This window comes from Neltuma alba, unplaced genomic scaffold, assembly GCF_004799145.2.
Source record: "Neltuma alba isolate B1F8T4 unplaced genomic scaffold, ASM479914v2 tig00012600_pilon, whole genome shotgun sequence".
NCBI lineage: Eukaryota > Viridiplantae > Streptophyta > Magnoliopsida > Fabales > Fabaceae > Neltuma > Neltuma alba.
The window spans coordinates 259,546-278,921 of NW_021637049.1; the positions used below are offsets into that span (position 1 = coordinate 259,546).

The 19,376-nt window shown below is 38.3% G+C and overlaps 3 protein-coding genes across 7 annotated transcripts; 2 read left to right on the forward strand and 1 right to left on the reverse strand.

Moving 5' to 3' along the window:
- Positions 1–245: 245 nt before the first annotated feature.
- Positions 246–17,079, reverse strand: LOC114729063 (uncharacterized). Of its 3 annotated transcripts, none has more exons than XM_028916018.1 (5): positions 17,066–17,079; positions 2,765–2,835; positions 1,338–2,664; positions 1,100–1,246; positions 246–1,007 (listed from the first exon to the last, which is right to left on the reverse strand). In XM_028916018.1, the coding sequence occupies exons 2-5, from the start codon at positions 2,816–2,818 to the stop codon at positions 511–513; spliced, it is 2,025 nt and encodes a 674-aa protein (XP_028771851.1). In that variant the 5' UTR covers positions 2,819–2,835; positions 17,066–17,079; the 3' UTR covers positions 246–510. The 3 variants fall into 3 exon arrangements, with proteins under 3 accessions (XP_028771851.1, XP_028771849.1, XP_028771850.1); XM_028916016.1 differs by lacking the exon at positions 17,066–17,079 and adding an exon at positions 3,605–3,904 and having other exon boundaries at positions 2,765–3,152; XM_028916017.1 differs by lacking the exon at positions 17,066–17,079 and adding an exon at positions 3,459–3,904 and having other exon boundaries at positions 2,765–3,152.
- Positions 10,959–14,154, forward strand: LOC114729064 (5'-adenylylsulfate reductase-like 4). The gene is made up of 4 exons (XM_028916019.1): positions 10,959–11,471; positions 12,215–12,402; positions 12,485–12,609; positions 13,342–14,154. The coding sequence occupies exons 1-4, from the start codon at positions 11,256–11,258 to the stop codon at positions 13,782–13,784; spliced, it is 972 nt and encodes a 323-aa protein (XP_028771852.1). The 5' UTR covers positions 10,959–11,255; the 3' UTR covers positions 13,785–14,154.
- On the forward strand, positions 15,542–19,270 carry LOC114729066 (14-3-3 protein 7). 3 transcript variants are annotated; one of them, XM_028916022.1, is made up of 7 exons: positions 15,543–15,761; positions 16,441–16,747; positions 17,218–17,305; positions 17,393–17,502; positions 17,775–17,923; positions 18,893–18,943; positions 19,064–19,270. In XM_028916022.1, the coding sequence occupies exons 1-6, from the start codon at positions 15,695–15,697 to the stop codon at positions 18,934–18,936; spliced, it is 765 nt and encodes a 254-aa protein (XP_028771855.1). In that variant the 5' UTR covers positions 15,543–15,694; the 3' UTR covers positions 18,937–18,943; positions 19,064–19,270. The 3 variants fall into 3 exon arrangements, with proteins under 3 accessions (XP_028771856.1, XP_028771855.1, XP_028771854.1); XM_028916023.1 differs by lacking the exon at positions 18,893–18,943 and having other exon boundaries at positions 15,542–15,761; XM_028916021.1 differs by having other exon boundaries at positions 15,545–15,761; positions 18,893–19,270.
- The last annotated feature ends 106 nt before the right edge of the window (positions 19,271–19,376 follow it).

A 19,376-nucleotide genomic window follows, 5' to 3' on the forward strand; every position in this document is an offset into this window, starting at 1 on the left:
AGTAATTATATTTTCACATCTCTTTAATAAGCATTATGCAAATTTGACGCGTAGCTGCCTAAAATAACGAGCCTCCGTATTAACTTGTAGTTTCTCAGCCAAAATTCATAATGCCACTGAAAACTGATTAGGTGCCTCGGGATTCACAAAGGGTTTAAATAATAGCCGCAGAACAGAGGATGAATTGAGATGGTCCATCACTTTCTGGCACCGTCAAAATTGTTTAATATATAACGTTGGTAGAGTTTGAGAAAAAGCCGGATGATATCAAAAAAAAAAACTTCCACCAGTGAAAGTTGTAGACTTCAAAGGCCACAAGGCATCAATTGTTAACAAACAAGGAGACTTTCAACGCCCACTTTGAGCTCAAGTATTTGACTTGGAAAAAAAAAAAACTGAAACAAACCCAATCCCAAAACGTCAAATTTAACGTCGAAGATTGCTGCAGCTCCACTTTATGGTCAAGTCCTGGAAACGTAATAAACAACCAAGCTAAGAGAATTTTTAACCCTAACGAGTTGTTCCTCTTGAGGGCACCTGATTACTTGTTCGGCTCCTTGACCTGTTCCTACTCCTCTGAACAACACTCGCACTGCTTCTGGAGGAGGAAAGCGATCCTCCTTGCCCACCTCTCTTCAGTGCTCTTCTATGGGAGCTTCTACTGCTGTTCCCAAGTGCAGCTTTGGCCACACTGTCTGTCAGTATTTCTCGTGCCCTCTGAGGTTTGATGGATTGCTTGTTCAGGTACACTAGCTTTGGGAGAAGACCACACACCGCTTTCCTCAGCTGCTCCTCGCTGATATTGCTCTGAATTGGATTTCCCAAAAGATTCAGAGCCTGCAGTGAGTTAAAGTTGGCCACAAGCTGGCCTAACGATTTTGTTGTTGTGATCTTGTTGAAGCTCATATCCAGAACAGTTAACTTCAGTAGCCTGTGGAGACCCTCAAAGTCGCTTATCTTGTTCCCCGCTAGGTATAGCTCTTTGATGAGTGTACAATTCGATAACCCTGGTAACATACAGGAGAATAGGTTGCAAGGTGAAATAAAATGAGAAACAGATCACCATCGAGTATAAGCCTCAACAGAAAAAGAAACTAACCTTGTCCAATTCTTGAGATGCGATTATAACTGAGGTCAAGGACCCGCAAACGTGTTAATTCTCTGAGTCCCTCAATGGTGTTGATCTTGTTTCTTGACAAATTAAGAGTGTGAAGACCCTTTGGGAGCAATCCTGGCGTGATATGGACTGCAAATAGATGAATTGAACTGAGTCAATCAGTTAAGCAGCTATAATTGCAGTTGTTTGAAGAGTTATTTTCCGCTGCTGAGGTTCATACCTATGAAATTGTTGGACAAATTGACAGAGCGGAGACTGGAGAAGTGTGAAATAGCAGGAATGGCATTCAAACCCATACTCATAATGTGAGCCGCAGACGAGGCTGGATTCAGAGATTGGACGATGCTATTAGCATACAAAATCTCTTTTGGAAGATTGGCACCTGGATGTCGAGCTGTGCTTCTGGCCATTGATCTACCAGTGTCAGGAGATGTTGGGTACACGATGCTTCTCTCATTGTTATCATCGCCATCCACTGGAAGTGGTTCCAGGGTTTCTAGATCTTTCACCCACTCGTCCACTCTTGTGAAGGGCGATGATTCTGTTGAGAAAGCAACCCACTGGTTTTGAGGCCACATGCTAGATTCTCCAATGTGAAATCTCCCCCACCTTTGGTTATCAGTATGTTCTTCGATGGAGAGTTTGCCAAAAGATTCACCGGTATATGATCCAGGCGACTCCACATTTTCCACTGCCTTACCTTGTTTTGGTTCGAGGATGTCTGAAGAATAGCCACATTGCCTATTCGAAGCAGCAGCGGCAGCATTAGCAGGAAGTAATTGCGTTGATTTGCTAAACCACGGTCTGTGTATGTTCCTGTGGCTCCACAAGAACAATTTCCACCACAGTTTTCTACTTCTGGAAGGGAGAACCTGACTTGATGAATGTTTTTTCAACATTACTTTATCGGCACTACAATGAGTCACCACTGACTTGGGGCTTTCAAGATAGCCCATCTGGTTTTCTGATAATCCCTGCAAATCCTCGTAGGACTGCGAGGTAGAATAAGGCAATTGACGAGTCATGTTCCTAAAAACATCCCTTCTTTCCAGGTCGGAGCAGGACCGCTGGAGCTTTGGAGAAGCCCAGAAGACAGTCTTGCCAACCCCAGGATCACTGACATGTCCGCTTTGGATCATATCAATATTCTTATGACTCTCTTTATCAGTCTTATCTTCGAATTGATTGTTAGCTTCAGTTTCATATAATATGGGAAAACTTATCTCATTATCTCTTGGGTCAAATCCTCCTTTGCTGGCGTCAACTTCATTTGCGTGGCTTTGTAGGTCCATGTCAGAGAGTTCCCTCTTGATTGAGGTTGAATCTTCATGCTCATCTTCCCCTTCATAAGCTTCCTCTGCTTCATCCTTCACAGGACTTTCAAGATTCATAACCCTCACATTGCACCGTGAATTTTTCTGGCTCCCACGGGGCGCTGTAACATCGAAGGTTGACGCCTTCAACTCATCAGTCTCCGATGATGTTCCTGGCAGCTCCATTTTGACATGAAGAGTTTCAAGTCCCCCTTTCGAAGCTTGTTCTTCCAACTAAAAGAAGTAAGCCAAATGGAGCTAAAATCAATCGATCCTTCAGTTATACGAACCTCACAATACAAAATAAGATGCAAAAATTCGAAGAAGATTTTACCTTGTTGGCATTCTTCCTCCCCATGAAGACAGAGAAACATTTACACATGGCCATCGCAGAGGTTAAAATTATCACAAAATCTTCTCAGTTTAACCTATATTGCCGCTCACATCTCTGCTTATTCAATTCATAATTCAGCTATAACAGGGGCTGGCGGAGAGTTATGACCTCACATTGGACCCAAATTAGGAGTTAGCCATAATCAGTGGGAAGGCGCAGCACAAGATATAGAACCCAGAGCGAGAAAAATTGAAAATCGGCAAACGAAGGACGAACGCCTGCACCACCGGCCGGCGAATATGTCTCTAGATTGTCGGCCAGAGTTATAGGTGCAGTGAAATCTTTTCCTCAAAGCTTCATGTATATACACGCCTCTTCCAAGAGAGACCTGCCCAGTTTAAGATAAAACGGTCAGACGGGCAAAATCCACTCAGGAAAACTAAGAAAGTCCCTCAAACACGTCACCGGCGTCCATTATGCGAAAATGAAAACACTTTAGACATTTCTCGTCAACATATTAAGAAATTTCCATCGGGCCAACTTACTGCCATCGATCAACCAAGTTCATTATTTGGAGAGATCTGATAGGAACTGCAAACACTAGCTCCCATTAAAAACAGGATTTTTTTTTTTTAAGGGTTGCAGATATGTCTGGTAAACAATCAAGAAACAAACAGCAACGGTAGGCATCAACCTTTGTTTTATGAGTCAAAAGAAGAAACAAACGGACCCCAGTGCGTCATGATGGACAGACGGATGAAATGGAAAGCTGGCCGCGCAATTTCTGGCATAAACCAGGAAGCTTTTTATGTGGCGAGAGGAGAAAAAGGTGAAACTTACCTTAGGAAGCAAAAATCAAGGTGGCGAAGCTATCAAACAGTGATGGGCTCGATGTGGAATCCGGAGAGCCGCGAGAGAAAGCTGAAATGTAGAGAGGGAGGAAGTGAGGGAGGCGTGGGGCGGATTAGAATGGGCTAGAAAAGGCAGGTATTATTTGGAGATCATCAGCGGCAACGGCAAACGGCAAACGGCAACGACCCCGACAACCTACGCGCAATCAACACGGAAGCTGTGCTTTTGTCACCCCCGGCTCGGCTCGCTCCATGTGCCTCTCTGCCCAACTATCACCACCCGCCTTATTAGTACTTATTATGTTCTATTTATTCCCTCTCTCTTTCCCCATTTATTTCATTATTTCTTCCAATCGTAAATTCGTAATCACTCATTAAAAAAAAAACAGAGAGAAGAAAATCAATTTCTCTTCCCCGCAGCACATATGTATTCTTTTATATAAAGAGGACTTGTAACATGGGTCTCTGCCTAAACTAAAATTCATTAATAGTCAATGGGGAACCCATTTTTAATTAAATAAAAAAATGCTTAAAATTATATCAAAATCTGGTCCGCTGGTTTCTAACCCAGCATGATTCTTGCGACAATAACGGTACCGGATGCGCAATTCTGGGGATGTTGGTCCACCCAATCACGCCCCCCACATTTACTTGTTTATTTCTTATTATTAAGATGCTCTTCCCATCATCCTTCCCACTCCGACCATTTGCGTCCCAAATCATGACCCCCATAAAATGCTCTCCCCTTTTTACTGTTCCCAATTTTTATAGCCAGTGGTAGGCGTTTTTCAATCCCCTTTTCTTATTTTATATTTGCAAACTTGCGTATTAATATATTCCTTTAATTTTTAATATAAGACATATTCCAATGCTTGTGATTATACTACAAAATGGGTTAGGATTGAAGGAGTATATCATGTCAACTAAATTTTGGCACCTATTCCAATGCTTGTTATTTTTTTTTTAATATTTATGTTAGCATTTCAATAATTTTTTAATATTAATTATCACTTATTCTCTTTAATTATTTGAATATAGTCTTCATATAGGAGCCCAAAGGCGTCAAACTCACGCATTAATATCAATGCTGTCGCGGCCAAATACCCTTTTTTTTGTAAAAATTTTTCTGCGTGAAGGTTGGTTTTGGTTGGAGGAATGCCTTTAACAAATGAGTCCGATCTTAGAAGGATTTGAATATGGAGAATAAGATGAAAGTGGGGTTGGCGCCTGGCGGAACTATGAGGCGTGTGGCTGTGGGGGCTGGCAAAATTAGGCATGGCTCCCGATCCGTCCTCTATCTCGTTTGATAGGATAAGCTTATCTTTGAAACCCCAAAAAGAAAGAAAGATATAAATAAATTAAATCCGGTCTATTTAAAACAACAGAGATAGTTCATGTTGATGACTGGCGGATAAACAAAACCACAACAAATACTATTAAGGAAAAATTACAACAAAATTCCAATTAAGAGAATTAAATACAAAAAAATCACTTAAAATTGTTAAATTATTTTAAAATCTCAAAAAATTTCATTGCAAAAGAATTCATTGATTTAATTAACAAATTATTCTTAACAATTTAAGGTGTAAGGATTAACAATTATTATGGCAGGTGTTAATAACTCATACCTGCAGAGATAGTTGTTAATCCTTACATCTTAAATTGTCAACAATTGTTTTTTCAGTTATCAATGGAAACTTAAAAAAAAAAAAATAATTTGATAATTAAACAAATAAAATTTATCATAATAAAGTCTCTCAGGAATTGAAAATAATCTGATGATTTTAATAGATTTTTTGTATTTAATCTTTTAGATAAAATCTTTTTTTTTTTGAGCAAAATCTTTTAGATAAAATCTTATTACAATTTTTCCTACTATTAATTGGTCTGGGGGCGACTCAGGATAAAATACTGAAAAATAGAGATCTATTTGGCCCAACAAAAAAAAATCGAAGAGAGAGAGGGTATTGTTTATCCGGTGGGACCATCAACCTGGCAATCCCGGCCCGACTTCACGAACTGGTGAGGCTAACGATCATGGGTATCTATCATCACGCATCCCTAGACACGTTTTAAAAAAATTATTTCGACTTAAAATAAGTATTTGAGCAGAATTTGATTTTGACTTATATAAAATATGTTTATAAGTATTTTTAAATGCTTTCTAAACAAATCCTTATTATGGCAAGATTTGGTGTGAAAGTAGCTGTTTAGTGTTTAGTACATTGCCAACTTCATGCCAGCTCTGATTTCCTATACAAAACACAGAATCACGATAATCAAATCTAAAATGTTAAATATAAAATTAATAAAACATGGACGATTTATGAGCGTGAGTTCTTTTAAATTGAAGTTTCATGAAAATATGATTGACCAATATTAAATTGCAACATGGAGCCGTAGATGGCACCCGTCGGCGGTGGGGAGCTAATTTAAAGCCGAAAAGACACGTACGACAGCCTCTGCTCTTTTCTCCGCCTCCATTCGTTTCTTCGTTCCTTTCGTACCCAAAATATATATTCCCAATTCACCCACCTGCGTGTCGTACCCCGCACCGTACAAAACATGTTGCCTCCAATAAAATATATTTATATACTCCTCCGGTCCTTAATATAAGACCCATTTAACTAATTTGATTAGATTAAGGAAGTTAGGTAAATTAGTTAATTATAAAAAAAGTGACACATTTTTCCTAAAACACCATAATCATCTTTCTTAATACCCCCTCTCCCTCTTCTACTTGATTATGGTTGGGGGAGTATCCATAGGGGTAATTTAGAGAAAATTAAAAAATATGAGAAATGGGTCTTATATTTAGGACCAAAACCAATTCAAGAATTGGGTCCTATATTAAGGACCGGAGGAGTATAATAGGATTAATATGTATAAAGCACCTTAAAATATTTTATCACATATCTAGCATTTTAAAATGTTTTTTTAAGTTTATGCAGTACTATAAAATATTTTTTGACATATTTACCATTTTAAAATATTTTTAAGATATATTTTAAAGTGTTAAATATTAAATACATCATAAAATATTTTGAAATATTCAATATAGCGGAAACGATATCTTGGGGTGCTGAAATTTGTATAACTAATGTTAAAAACGAAGGCCCTGTTCTTGAAATTATTGTGCTTATTTATTTTTGACTCCCAGATACTCCGCATGTATAATCACAATTCATAACAGAAAGAAATATTATACAGGAACAAAATATTCCTACAGCGTTATTTTCAAGGTACTCTAGCTCTTATTATTATATAAAATAACCAACATTCCATCCACAGTTTTTATTCATAAGTTTTAAATTCGATAAAGAGTATAATCTGTTTTATAAGTTTTAATTTAATTTAATTTTAATATTTAATATATTTTTTAATGTTATTTTTAAAATTTTCTTTTATCACAATTCTCCGTATATATTTTTTCCTCTTTTTTTATTTATTACAGCAACATATTTAAAAATAAAAATATATTTGCAAGCTATTTATTATTTTTAATTAATTTTAACTAATTATTAGTGTTTTTAATTAGTTATTTGAAGTTTATAGCAAAGATAAGATAAGAGGGAGTGATGTTAAAGAATGAAGAGTGCCGAACATATATTATTTTCAATAAATATCGTTAGCGTTTATTTGTGACGTGAGAATAAATTTACAACAATTTAGGTTTTACTCCGGCGATGATGCTCGATGAGTGAACGGCTAATAAAAGAATGAGCTGGAGCTAGTGAACAAGGGGAGCGCAGGCAAGAGACGCACATCGGTAGGAACCAAAACGACGAAACAACAAGGCATCGGGGAAGGGGCGAACACATCGCAGTCGAAGAAAGGAGAAAGAGGACGAAGTCATTGCTAATTTAGGGAGTGTTTCAACAGAATAAAAATGTTTTCTACAAATATTTTCTTCAAATCAAAACAAACTTTTTATATATTTATTTTACATATTGTAAATTATTTTTAAAATTATAATTTAATTTGTATCTAAATATTTTTTTAGTTGCATGTAAACAGCCACCGGACACCAAAAGGGGGAAAAAAAGAGCATGAGCCTCCACCTTCACTATCCCCTCATAGCCAACCCCCACGCAGCATGGCCTACTATGTTCAAAACTCGTCCAACCCCCCACCTTAGCTTCACGTGCTTGTCCTTTTTACGGTCTTAATGCCCAACCGATATCCTTCTTTTCTCTAACCAAATGGCAGAAGCAAGAAATAAAATAAAATCACATGTTTCTCCTGTTTTCGGCTCAATCAGGGCCTTGCATTGGAGGGGGGGATCATCGATGAATCTTAACAAAGTGAATACGAAGAGTGTGGGGTGGCCTGATGCCCTAATCTACCGACTCAATCTGCTTACTTACACGCTCCAAATTATTAAGTACTACTTCCGTCCTCAATATAAATCATAGTTGACTAATTTATAAACATTAATAAAGATAATTAAATTAATTATTTGTAGTAAATAAATATTTTGTTCTTTAAAATATGCTTATATTGATAGTAACTCTTTAACATGTCTAACTATTATACAAATTACTTGAAGGCAAGATAGATAGATATTGAAGGCAAAATATATCAGAGTTTTATATTAATGATCAAATTAAAGTTAAACCAGTTCTTATATTAAAGACAGGAGGTGATATTATGAAACATAATATTTTAATACGTAGACTAGAAGTCTCTTGATCTGTTTTGTTGAAGTTTCTAAAGCATATCCTGCAACATTATATTCTCAGCTTCTGCCAAGAGACTGACGTTCGACAGAATCCTTTACCCTGGCACACATCTAGGCCAGCTCATGGTTGATGGATTCAATTCAATTGATGTCGCCTTCTTATAACCCATTTCTATCTGCTCGGTGGATAATGCCAAACTGGGCGTTAAGCAATTAAAAGAGCCACCAGAAGGACGGCCGGATCACTTCCTAAGAGCTCCAGCGTTGGTTTCAGAAGGGGGGGAATGCAGGCTGGAAGACAGAGCAATATCTGTAAACCGCTGCTACTGCTAATATGATGATGTTTATTGGTTATGTAAATCTGTTATTAATGTATGTTTGTCATTATACTTTAATTTCCTCTTCGTGACGTTATGCGTATTTTATTTTATTTTATTTTATTTTTAACCTGGCCTTGCAAAAGAGAGGCGTGGGCAGTGAGTGGGTGAGTGTGATCTCCTCTCCCATGGAAGATTCGAATTGTCTAACTTAAAACGAAAAAAGAGTTGGAAGCATCATTCCGGACCCACCTCGACCCCAACCTTGCTTGACTCCTTTATTTCCAAGAACAATGTGCCCAAGAGCACATTTGCGCCAACGCATTTTGACCTACTTGACTTTAAAAGTCTTCAAAGTCAGTGAAGTGGCACGAAGCTATTAGTCTTAAAGGTTTTTTCTCCCTTTAAAATAAGTTTCGTTGTAAAACAATTAAAAATCACATAAATTTTATTAATTACTAATCTCACTCATTGCCTTCTAATGCTCATTAAAACTATTAAAACATCTTATAAATTGGATAAAAAATTCCTTAATTCCTTCTAAAATATTTCTTATGATATGGATAGGATGGATCAGCAATACATATGTTCATATAGCCGTTTGCATACATAATACATGTACATATGGTAAAATATTAAAAAAACCGTTGATAACAAATAAAAAAAAAGTTACTTATAATATGATAAGAGTTTAGGAAACTGTATTATTAAAATTGTTGAAAATAAAAAGATTAACGCATGATGGAGAAGAGACACAAGAAAAATTTGGTATTCAATTTATAATAAATGCTCTGACCCGACACCAGAGCTCACCAGAGCAAACACACGAATACATTAGCCATGAGCATCTTTTCACCAGCTTTTGGCTTGTAAGCGAAGCATGCAAAAAGTTTATCCAGACAACATACCTCAACTATAAGTGGGATTGGATTAAGGGGGCGTTTGCAAACACCCAGAAAGTGCTTTTAAAAAATACTTTTCCGTAAATCGAGACAAACTCCTCTACATATTTGCTTCGTAAATCGTAAAATCACTTATAAAACTATAGTTTGGTTGCAATCCAAACACCTCCTAAGTCTAAGCACATTTAGGCTCAGAAACACTAATCCAAACATACTTCACTGGATAATCCAATGCGTAAAAATGGGACTCATGGGGTGTTTGGACAGAAACCAAACCATGGTTTCAGAAGTGCTTTTACGGATTACGAAGTAAATATGTGGAGGAAGTTATCTCGTTTTGTGAAAAAGTGCTTATGAAACTACGGTTTTGAGAATGCCAAACACCTCCTCACTCCCTTACCCTGCAGAAACCAGTTGGGCCAATAGCTTGATAATACTGGTCCAATTGCATTCCAAACGCACTGAGCTATTTTAATAGCATTTTTCATTGGGCCCCCTTCGTAATGCATGTTTGCTCTCCAGACTGGTCTTATTCGGTGTTTGACACTCATATTTTTCATGTAGATCCTCGGACAGCGGAGCCTCTCTCTGCCCTCTGTTGGGCTGAAATGAGACTTTTTACCCGCACACGCCCGTTTGTCCCCCATCCGAGAATATAGATTCTTTTAATTTTAATTAATTGAAGAAGATAGAGGAAACGAAGGATCATGCCTAGGGTTGTGTAAAACCCCGGTTGTCTAATATGGTTCGGTCCAACCTGAGCAAATCCAGTCTAATCCGGTTCAGAAAAAATTGGCTCAAAACAAGACTGGATCAAACTGGATGGGACTGGTTTCATCGAGCTGAACTAGATTAGGGATTAGCCCCTCATACTAGTTGGTCTAGCCCAGCTTTTTTAATTATTATTTATATAATTTTAATTTGATTTAATTTTTTATGTAAATTTTTTGTCTATTCAAATAATCAAGATTTATCTATTAACTTCCTAAGTAATGAGCATGCGTATATATTTTCTATAATATAAGATCTATATTAATGATGATTAATTAAGAAAACATGACATTATTGGGAAATTAAACAGGAATGATCAAATTTGATGAATTTTGGATTAAAATATGTGCAAAATTTTATATAATAAGTTACAATCTTGCCTCTAATTGAAGAAAAAATTAAAAAAAAAAAATTTAGGTCCTGGACTGTCTGGACTAGTCCAGAGAACCAAGTCTAGTCCAACCCGACCTCAGGTTGGTACTAGACTGGACCAGACCTCGAGCTGTCTTTTTCAGTCTGAGGTTTTTACTGGACCAGACTTCAGGTTGATACCAAACTCGATTCAATCTCGTTCATGCACACCTCTAAATTCATGCCTAGAGACTAGAGAGAGTATCGAGAGGAAGGAGACACAGGAATTCCCCTGATTAAGTCGTCGACTCTGCTTCGTCCGTCAGCTGGTCATTGCTTAATGCTGATCCCCACCACCATCCCATAACCCTCATCATCCCCCAACCCAACCGTCTTGGTAGAATTTAACTGTCCACTCACTTTCCTACACGTCATCTCCTTCCTCTCAAATCCTTGCCCTTCCGAAATTTCACGACCCGCCGTTCTCACACCCTGCAACCCTTCCTATTCCTTCATTCCCCTTTCTCTCAATTCCATGTTTTAGGATTTCTATCTCCTTTTCCGCTTTCGGTGGGTCCCCTCTCTCTTGGGTTAGCTCTGTGCTAACTTTCCTATTCCATGGGATCCTTCGCGATGGGACTTTGGGGCTTCCTTGTCGCCTTCGCTGGCTTCCTTTCGGGAAGCCTTACATGCGCCGCCGGACTGCCTGCGGTTTCTCTCGGGACCAGCGTCTGTCCTGCCGCGTCCCTTTCCGAATCGATCTTAGGGTTTCGTGATTGGAGCTTCTATCCCAGCGATGTTGTTGGATCCATCGACTATGTTGGCGTCACCGAGGTGAATACTCTTCCTTTATTTTCACACGTTTTTTAATCTGTAAAATATTCTCTCATTTCCTTGATGATTTTGATTTTTGATTGCATAGCTGTTTCGGCGTAGTTTGGTCGCCTTGTCGAGGGCAAAAGTCTCGCGTCCTCTGGGGATTTGACTTGTCCTTTACTTCGATTATGCCTAATTTTGGCGTCCGAAGTGCATCTTCTTTGTTTACTTGAGATGATGAATCTCAAATTCTCACAGTCAAGAATTTTGGAAGGTTGCGATAACTTAACCTAAAACCACGGTTTTCCTATAAAATGAATGAGCCACTGAGAAAATCATACTGTAATTTTTGATCTTAAGATGTTTATCATAGTACTCTGTATTGTGTTTCACGGACACTTCTGACTATATTGTATGTGCGTGATGTGAAAAGGTATATTGGTTTATAAATTTTTCGTGTGATTTCTAATCTTTATGCCTTGTAGTTGTCCTTGTCATAAATGAGACTGGCATTCTTAAGATGTAGCATTGGTAATGACTACAGAGCAAAAGGTTTAAGCAGACCTAGGTTGCAAAATATACTGCCTATCATCATTCCATACCTTCCAAAAAGAAGGTGTAGGATGAGTTTTGGCATATTGATGTTTATTTTTGTTCCTTTTTTATGAGCTCCCCAATGTATGGAACTTTGTTGGCATTGATAAAGATGACAGAAGATTGAAGGCACGCTTCTTACGGAATCTATACATTATAAAATGCAGGGAGATGAAATTTCATTGCAAAAGGCATTGAATATAGTTCACAAGAATAACCATGATTATGTGGCTGTGCTCTTCTACGCATCTTGGTGTCCTTTCTCTAGGATATTTAGACCAAGTTTCTCCATCATGTCTTCCCTATTTCCTTCCATTCCACATTTTGCAATTGAAGAGTCAAATATCAGGCCTAGGTTTGTGCTATTTGGCTTCTTTTGTGGATTCTTTGCAGTGCTTTTTGCCCCTTTGCTGAAGATTACTATCCATCTCTTGCAGTATACTGTCAAAATATGGTGTTCATGGCTTCCCCACACTGTTCATTTTAAATTCTACCATGCGTGTCCGTTATCATGGATCCCGGACTCTTATCTCTCTCTTAGGTTTCTACAGTGATGTTACCGGTAAGTCCACTCTTGCACTCCTTTCCCTTTTACGTGTTTTTTGAATGACTTCTTCATATTAATTAGTTCATACAGCTAGTCTGCACAAAACCTTCTGATGTAGCTAGTTTTCATTGCTCTTTAAATGAAAAAGTAGTCAGAAGTAGTCTTCCTGAGACCACACCAGAATAGGTGTGATAATTTTTCCCTCATTATGTAATCTCCAAAATGGGCACGGGAGAAATGGTTGAGGATTTACTTGAACAGCACCAACTTCATGCTGTGGAAATTGTTTGTTTCATCTGGTGGTGTGTCATTTTCCCATAAGATGTTCACGGAAGAAACTTGGATGCTTGTAATTTAATCTCCAAAATGTACATGGAGGGTGGATTTACCTGTGCAACGTGAACTTCATGCTGTGGGAATTGTTTCGTCTGGTGGAATGTCATTTTCCCATAAGATGTTCGCTATTTTGATTTTATTTTGGTTGTTGGTGAACATGAAATCTGGGTGCTTGTTTCTGATTGACATGATTTGCCCCTGTCATTGGTTAACCTGTATTGCATTTTGTGTTGTAGTTTAAGCACGGTCAGGGCCATAGGTTGTTACCATTTATCTCCTCCTCCTCCTTTTTAAACATTTTTTCTTTAAAAAATGCCTTAGGTGTGGAAGAAGTCCCTTAACATCTTGTTGACATGATTATGCGTGCAAGCTTCATGTGACGGTGTCGTGTTATTTTTCGTGTAAATGCAGGGATTAGGACTTTCTCACACGATCAACCTTCTCTTGAGAAAATTGGGAGCCTATCGGTTCATGAGAAACACGGTTACACTGAGCCAGAAAGTTGTCCATTTTCTTGGGCAAGATCACCGGAAAATTTGGTGCGACAGGAGACATATTTAGCTCTGGCTGCTACCTTTGTGCTTCTGAGACTACTATACTTCATTTTCCCTACACTGCTTGCGTGCGTTCAATGTATTTGGAGAAGTGTTATCCAGAATATTAGATTAGGGAATTTGTTGGAACATCCTTTGGTATATCTGAAGCGAATAATGCAGTCTATAAGCTGTCTGAGAGTGCCTTGCAAGAGAAGTAATCTGCAGGAAGGAGCACTGAATGCTAAAGTTTGGGCTTCCAAATCCCTTGCTACAGTTTCAATTGGGGAGGGTAGCACCAGTCGTGGGGTGCACCAGTAAGCTGATTGCACTGGTGACCAGTTTGCTGTGATGAGCGTGTGCCCTTTGAAAGGCTTGGCTGCAAGATAGAGCGTGGAGTTGGGATTTATAATCAGACCCCTTCATGGGTATTACGTGGCCTGGTGATCTTTAAGAAGGTCATCAGTTTCCTGAATGAAGTAATTAATCCCTCTTCATTTGGCCATGTGATTTTGAGTACTTATTCATTTGGCGTGATAGAAATTTGGGACTTTGATGTGAATAGATTTTATAATTAGCAAACTCAAGCAGAAGTCTTTAATTCTTTGCCTTGTAAGCTTACATGAGGGCCCATCGTTGACCGTTACCACATAAAATTAATTATTGCTGAGAATGAAGTGATTGTAAATGCTGTCCTGTTGAGTATTATTGGCCATCATGTGGATGGACGAAATGCTTGATTATGCTGGCACGGATAATATGGGGATGCCTCTTTTATCTCAAGCGAGGCTAAAATAGTCGTGCTAATTAGATGACTCGTATTTGGACTTTGCATTCGCAAGCTACCCGTATTCGATTTCTCCGCGGCCAAAGCTGATGATATCTTGTGCCAGTCGATTAAACTAGTCTCTCTTGGTTAGACGCCCCGGAGTTTTAAGGTTTGAATAGCGGTTAGTGGATTTCCCCGGGGTATGCTTCAACTAAACTGTCCTTATCTCGTAGTAAAAGGCGCTCGTTTCTGACAGGTCTTGAAGAGCTGAAGAGCATTTGTGTGAAAATAATCTGCTTTTAAAAAAAAAAATTGAATTTCTTAACCAAGTAAATCACGCGCATGAATTCCTCGGAAAGGCTTTGTAAGTTTCTTCGTGATAAATTGAAACAATAACTCAAAATGAGGGTGTGCTCAGGCAGCACGCTGAAGACCAGTGAAGAAACGATGTGAAGCACCGCATGAACAATTGTATACTGAACGCAGTAACGAGGGCACGGGACCATATATAATTTTTTGTCTTAGGGACTCGCGCACACATAACCCTTTCCAGTGGGAGAGGAAACTCACCCCGCTACCCATCCTGGGATAGAACTTGCGATTTCCCTCTTTTTGCCACTGTGGCACTTGGGCCACTGGCGGAATCATATCTGATTATTATAAATAGAAAGCAAAGGCATGGGAAATGGCATCAGACGGAGGATACCCGTCGTGAAGGAATTGGAAGAGGGAAGAATAAGCCACCAACAACTTCCACTTTATCTAGTGCCATATCTTGGTATTACAAGTTTCTTATTCTCTCTCCTTTCCCCGACAATAAATTTATTTTTTTAGAAAACAAAAAAAAATTCTTGTGCTTAAATATAAAGGGAGAAAAAGACACCTAACTATTCTTTTCAGAAAACCGGATGCAATTTCTTCATGGTTATAAAATAATTTATAGAATACCAACGCTAAAGGGTTGTTTGACAACCCTTAAAAGTCTTTTTAAGAAGTATTTTTTCACATCATAAAAACACTATTAAAACTATAATTTAGTTTTTATCTAAATACTCCTTGTATTACTAGAAGAGAAGGAAACTAATGTGGATTCGCATTGGGTACTCAAACGGACCCGTATGGGGTATGTACCAGGTTAGGCCAAGTGAAATCATAGCCAATGTGAGACGAGAATTTGTCCTGTGGCATGCATTTGCACAAGAATCAACATCCTGTCAGGGACGCGTCAGTGGTCATCCTGGTCACTATCGGCCCGCACCGACTGCTCTCTCTGGTCGTATTATCTAATCCAACGGTCACTGTCTCTCTAGAATTCACGGCGGAGATTAACCGACCATTCTCCTGATCCGACCCAGTAATCATCCCTTCTTCATAGCCCATCCCCTGGTTCCGTTGCAAGAGAGGAGTCAGTCGGAGAAAGCAAAATATCAAAACTGCCAACGCTCCCAGGGACTGAGAAACCATGGAGAAGGAGAGGGAGCGGCAGTTATACTTGGCGAGACTCGCTGAACAAGCAGAGAGATATGCCGGTATGCTTTCTCTCTTTCTTTGTAGGTTCACAGAGGCTTGGCAGTTTTTCTAATCGGTATCTACTTCTTTTATTCAATTCGAGATCATGTAAGGTCCTCCCTACTTTGTTGCTTCCTGAAGTGCTGGATTAATAGCCGCGTCTTGCCGCCTTGACTCTTTGGGTTTACTTAAACCGAAGGATTAGTGACTTGTGCCCTGTTGTACAATATGCATGGTTGAGGTGTCTGAATAAATATTTTTAGGCCCCCGGGTTAGGAAATTGTTCTCTATTGCCATTTCCATTCTGGTTGCTACTAGCCTGCCGGCGAATTTGTTTTTTTACCTCAAATAAAGGAACGAAGAGAAAAGAGAAAAGAGAGAGGAGGATGTGTCTACTATGACTAGGATGCTCAATTAAAAAAAAAAAAACTATCAATTGTATTTTTAGTGTAATGAATCCATTTATGTATATTGTACTTTTCTCATATCCTGGAACCAAAGTGCGGTTATATGCTTAAATTTGACTGCTAGGCAAGTTTCATCCTAAAATTTGCCACATTTTGAAAATCTGAATTGGATCATTTAATAAACAGTAGTTTCTCCTAAACATTAACATTAATCCCTTTCTTTTTAAGATTTTTAAAATTGCTTCATTCCATTTTGTTTGGTTATGTGTCTCTCTGGTTTTTCTTGTCGCAGATATGGTTGAAGCTATGAAAGGTGTTGCTAAATTAGGTGTGGACCTGACAGCTGAGGAGAGGAACCTTGTATCCGTTGGGTATAAAAATGTAATTGGAGCAAGAAGGGCATCATGGCGGATACTGTCGTCCATTGAGCAAAAGGAGGAGGGTAAGGGTCATGAATTGAATGTGAAGAGGATAAAGGACTACAGACTGAGAGTTGAAGATGAGCTCTCAAATATCTGCCATGACATATTATCGGTCATAGACAAGCACCTCCTTCCCTCTTCCTCAACTGGGGAATCAACTGTTTTCTACTATAAGATGTGAGACTTGAATAATTTCTGGTTCTTTTAGTAGATTTAAATGTTTTGATACCTTGTGACATGCATTTTTTTTTTAATTATTATTATTTGAGTAGGATTCAAGATATAGCTACAGAAGTCTCAGAATACAGCCAGTACTTTGACTTTATACTTTTTGAAATATAATTTCACTGCCTAAAGTTTAGACCATTTGGTGTTATCAAATGTTAAAGAATCAGGAAGGTCAAAGTTCATTGAATATATATTGAGAGATGGGTATATTCTTCAACAGTTGAACCGAGTTTAACTTTTTAGCGGCAGATATGGTTCCATATGCATGAAGTTTTTGGTGATAATTATTGTGCTGATTCCATGGGACTTGCAAAAGTGTTGGTTGTCTTAAAGGATCCTGTTGGTGTGCATGTTTCGACATTCCTTTTCATACGTATTTGTTTTTGCTGGGATCACAAGCTTTTTTCTCCTCCGTATAGGAAAGGAGATTACTACCGTTATTTAGCTGAGTTTAAATCGGGTGATCATCGCAAAGAAGCTGCAGACGAAGCACTTAGGGCATATGAGGTGAATTTAGTTGGACTTCTTCGTTGATTTCATGATTCCTCCTCTCATTTTTAAACTTGCTAGAAACTGATAGATAAGTAAATGCAGGCTGCCAGTAGTACTGCTGCCTCTGATTTGCCCCCAACTCATCCAATCAGACTTGGCCTGGCATTGAACTTTTCTGTTTTCTACTATGAGATATTAAACTCTCCTGAGAGGTTTGCCATCTGTCTTCTCTTCCTTATTCCAATTCTTCAATTGTAAAAGTATTAGAAAATTTTTTCTCAGGGGACAGCATTGCCTTTTAAATCATTTTTAATGTATTTTAGCCTGTGTGATTGCCTTGGTATTAGAGTGGTTTTACGCACATGCCAAGCATCAATTTACATTCTTTAATTGTTTCTCTGGGCTTTGCTAAAAAAAAAAAGTTTTCTCTGGGCTTTTGTAAATTGCCACCTTCCTGTTTCACACGTCTTGTTTATACATGCAGGGCCTGCCATCTGGCCAAGCAAGCATTTGATGACGCTAGTGCTGAACTTGATAATCTCAATGAAGAATCCTACAAGGATGGGGCCCTAATTATGCAGCTTTTGAGGGACAATCTCACCCTATGGACCTCAGACCTGACTGAGGAGGGAGGTGAGTTTATGTATTTCCTCTTTCCCTATATTAGAGGGCTTCTTTTATGAATATCCCTTTATCTTCCATTTTTTCATAGTACCTTTTTTCTTTGGCGGACTAAAGAACCTCTAAAATTAGATTGTCTTGTCACTAATGATTCCTTGCAGCTTTCTGCCTAACCCTACATAATACTCCTTACAAATGCTTGTAGGTTGATATATGGCGGAGTGTATTTATGCTATAGTTTTTCATACTTTTTAATTTGTTATCATTATAAGTTCTTTTGACAATTAAAACCTCAATTTTTGGAGCACAAGTATGATGCACGAGGTTCATGGCTGCCATTATCATTAAACACGTTCCTTATGTGGTTATGATGGACTGATCTATTAGGAGATAATGCTTTCATAGTTTGGCACATCGAGCTAATGATTTAAGGTCACCCCAACGATTATTCTGGGGTCATGATTTATGTTGTTGCTTTCTGGGTTGAAATTGACGGCCATTTTTTTATGATGCATGCACTTGATGTCATATTTTTCATGACCGCATATCTCCCTTTGAATTTGATTCTGATGCTATATGTGCCTTTGATTGTAAAACGAATTCTGAAGTTTTTAAAGTCGCTCAGTGTGTTAATACTTGGTAGAAACAGTTAGCTACCATGTTCAAAGGCTCCTATTTTCTGAATCCACCCTGGACTTTATATTTAGTTTGATTCAAATATAATGAATATAATTACCATATCATTGAAATATTCTTGAATTCAAGCAGTCATGCTTGCTGAAACATATTCCTCCCTTCCACCCGGTTTCTCTTATCCTCATTATGAACACACAAAAAAAAAAGCACAAGTGGACCGGCTTGTTGCTGTCAATTGGAGAAGATTTCTTGCAATTTAAGAATGTTACTTTCCATTCGGGAATCTTTTTTTAAATTTAAAGAAAATGTGTTGATTATTTTAATTACCATGTTTCAAACTGGCAGCTGAGCCATCAAAAGTTGATGAATCTCAGGCAGAGGAAAGATAAAGCTAGTGTAAGTGATGTGTCACTACTTTGCAGCTGTTAGTGGGCTACTTGCTAGAGTTTAACTCCGTTTGTATCATATATTTTCTGCATGGATCAATTGCTGATGTGAGTTCATTTGGTGGGGTAGTTGGATAGGAAACTGTCGTGTAAAGAATGGATTTGGTCACATAAGAGCTAGCGGAGCTGAAGTGTTCGTTCAGTAGTGGTAAAAACGACTCTTCGGCTTGTTTGTATGGATTTTACTCTCTTACTTTTCAGAAACACCGGATCTGCTAGCCTGTACTCTGATAATATTACTCTTTGCTAATGATGACTAACACTTCCGTTATTCCCAGCTACTGATTAATTAAGTACTTAGATTCCTAGAAGTTAAAACGCTCATAGAGAAAATATTTTCCTCAGTTACTGATTAGAGAAAATGTTCGTTCATTTTTGCTGCA

What these genes read in the sequence shown, in the direction of transcription:
- LOC114729063 (XM_028916018.1), bottom strand. Translation starts at nt 2,818, where the DNA reads ATGGCCATGTGTAAATGTTTCTCTGTCTTCATGGGGAGGAAGAATGCC. An exon ending in GGAGGAAGAATGCCAACAAG is followed by an intron (nt 2,665 to 2,764) that starts GTAAAATCTTCT and finishes TACTTCTTTTAG; the next exon opens with TTGGAAGAACAAGCTTCGAA. An exon ending in TTTGTCCAACAATTTCATAG is followed by an intron (nt 1,247 to 1,337) that starts GTATGAACCTCA and finishes ATCTATTTGCAG; the next exon opens with TCCATATCACGCCAGGATTG.
- LOC114729064 (XM_028916019.1), top strand. Translation starts at nt 11,256, where the DNA reads ATGGGATCCTTCGCGATGGGACTTTGGGGCTTCCTTGTCGCCTTCGCT. An exon ending in GAGTCAAATATCAGGCCTAG is followed by an intron (nt 12,403 to 12,484) that starts GTTTGTGCTATT and finishes CATCTCTTGCAG; the next exon opens with TATACTGTCAAAATATGGTG. An exon ending in TTTCTACAGTGATGTTACCG is followed by an intron (nt 12,610 to 13,341) that starts GTAAGTCCACTC and finishes GTGTAAATGCAG; the next exon opens with GGATTAGGACTTTCTCACAC.
- LOC114729066 (XM_028916022.1), top strand. Translation starts at nt 15,695, where the DNA reads ATGGAGAAGGAGAGGGAGCGGCAGTTATACTTGGCGAGACTCGCTGAA. An exon ending in ACTGTTTTCTACTATAAGAT is followed by an intron (nt 16,748 to 17,217) that starts GTGAGACTTGAA and finishes TCCTCCGTATAG; the next exon opens with GAAAGGAGATTACTACCGTT. An exon ending in AGACCTGACTGAGGAGGGAG is followed by an intron (nt 17,924 to 18,892) that starts GTGAGTTTATGT and finishes TCAAACTGGCAG; the next exon opens with CTGAGCCATCAAAAGTTGAT.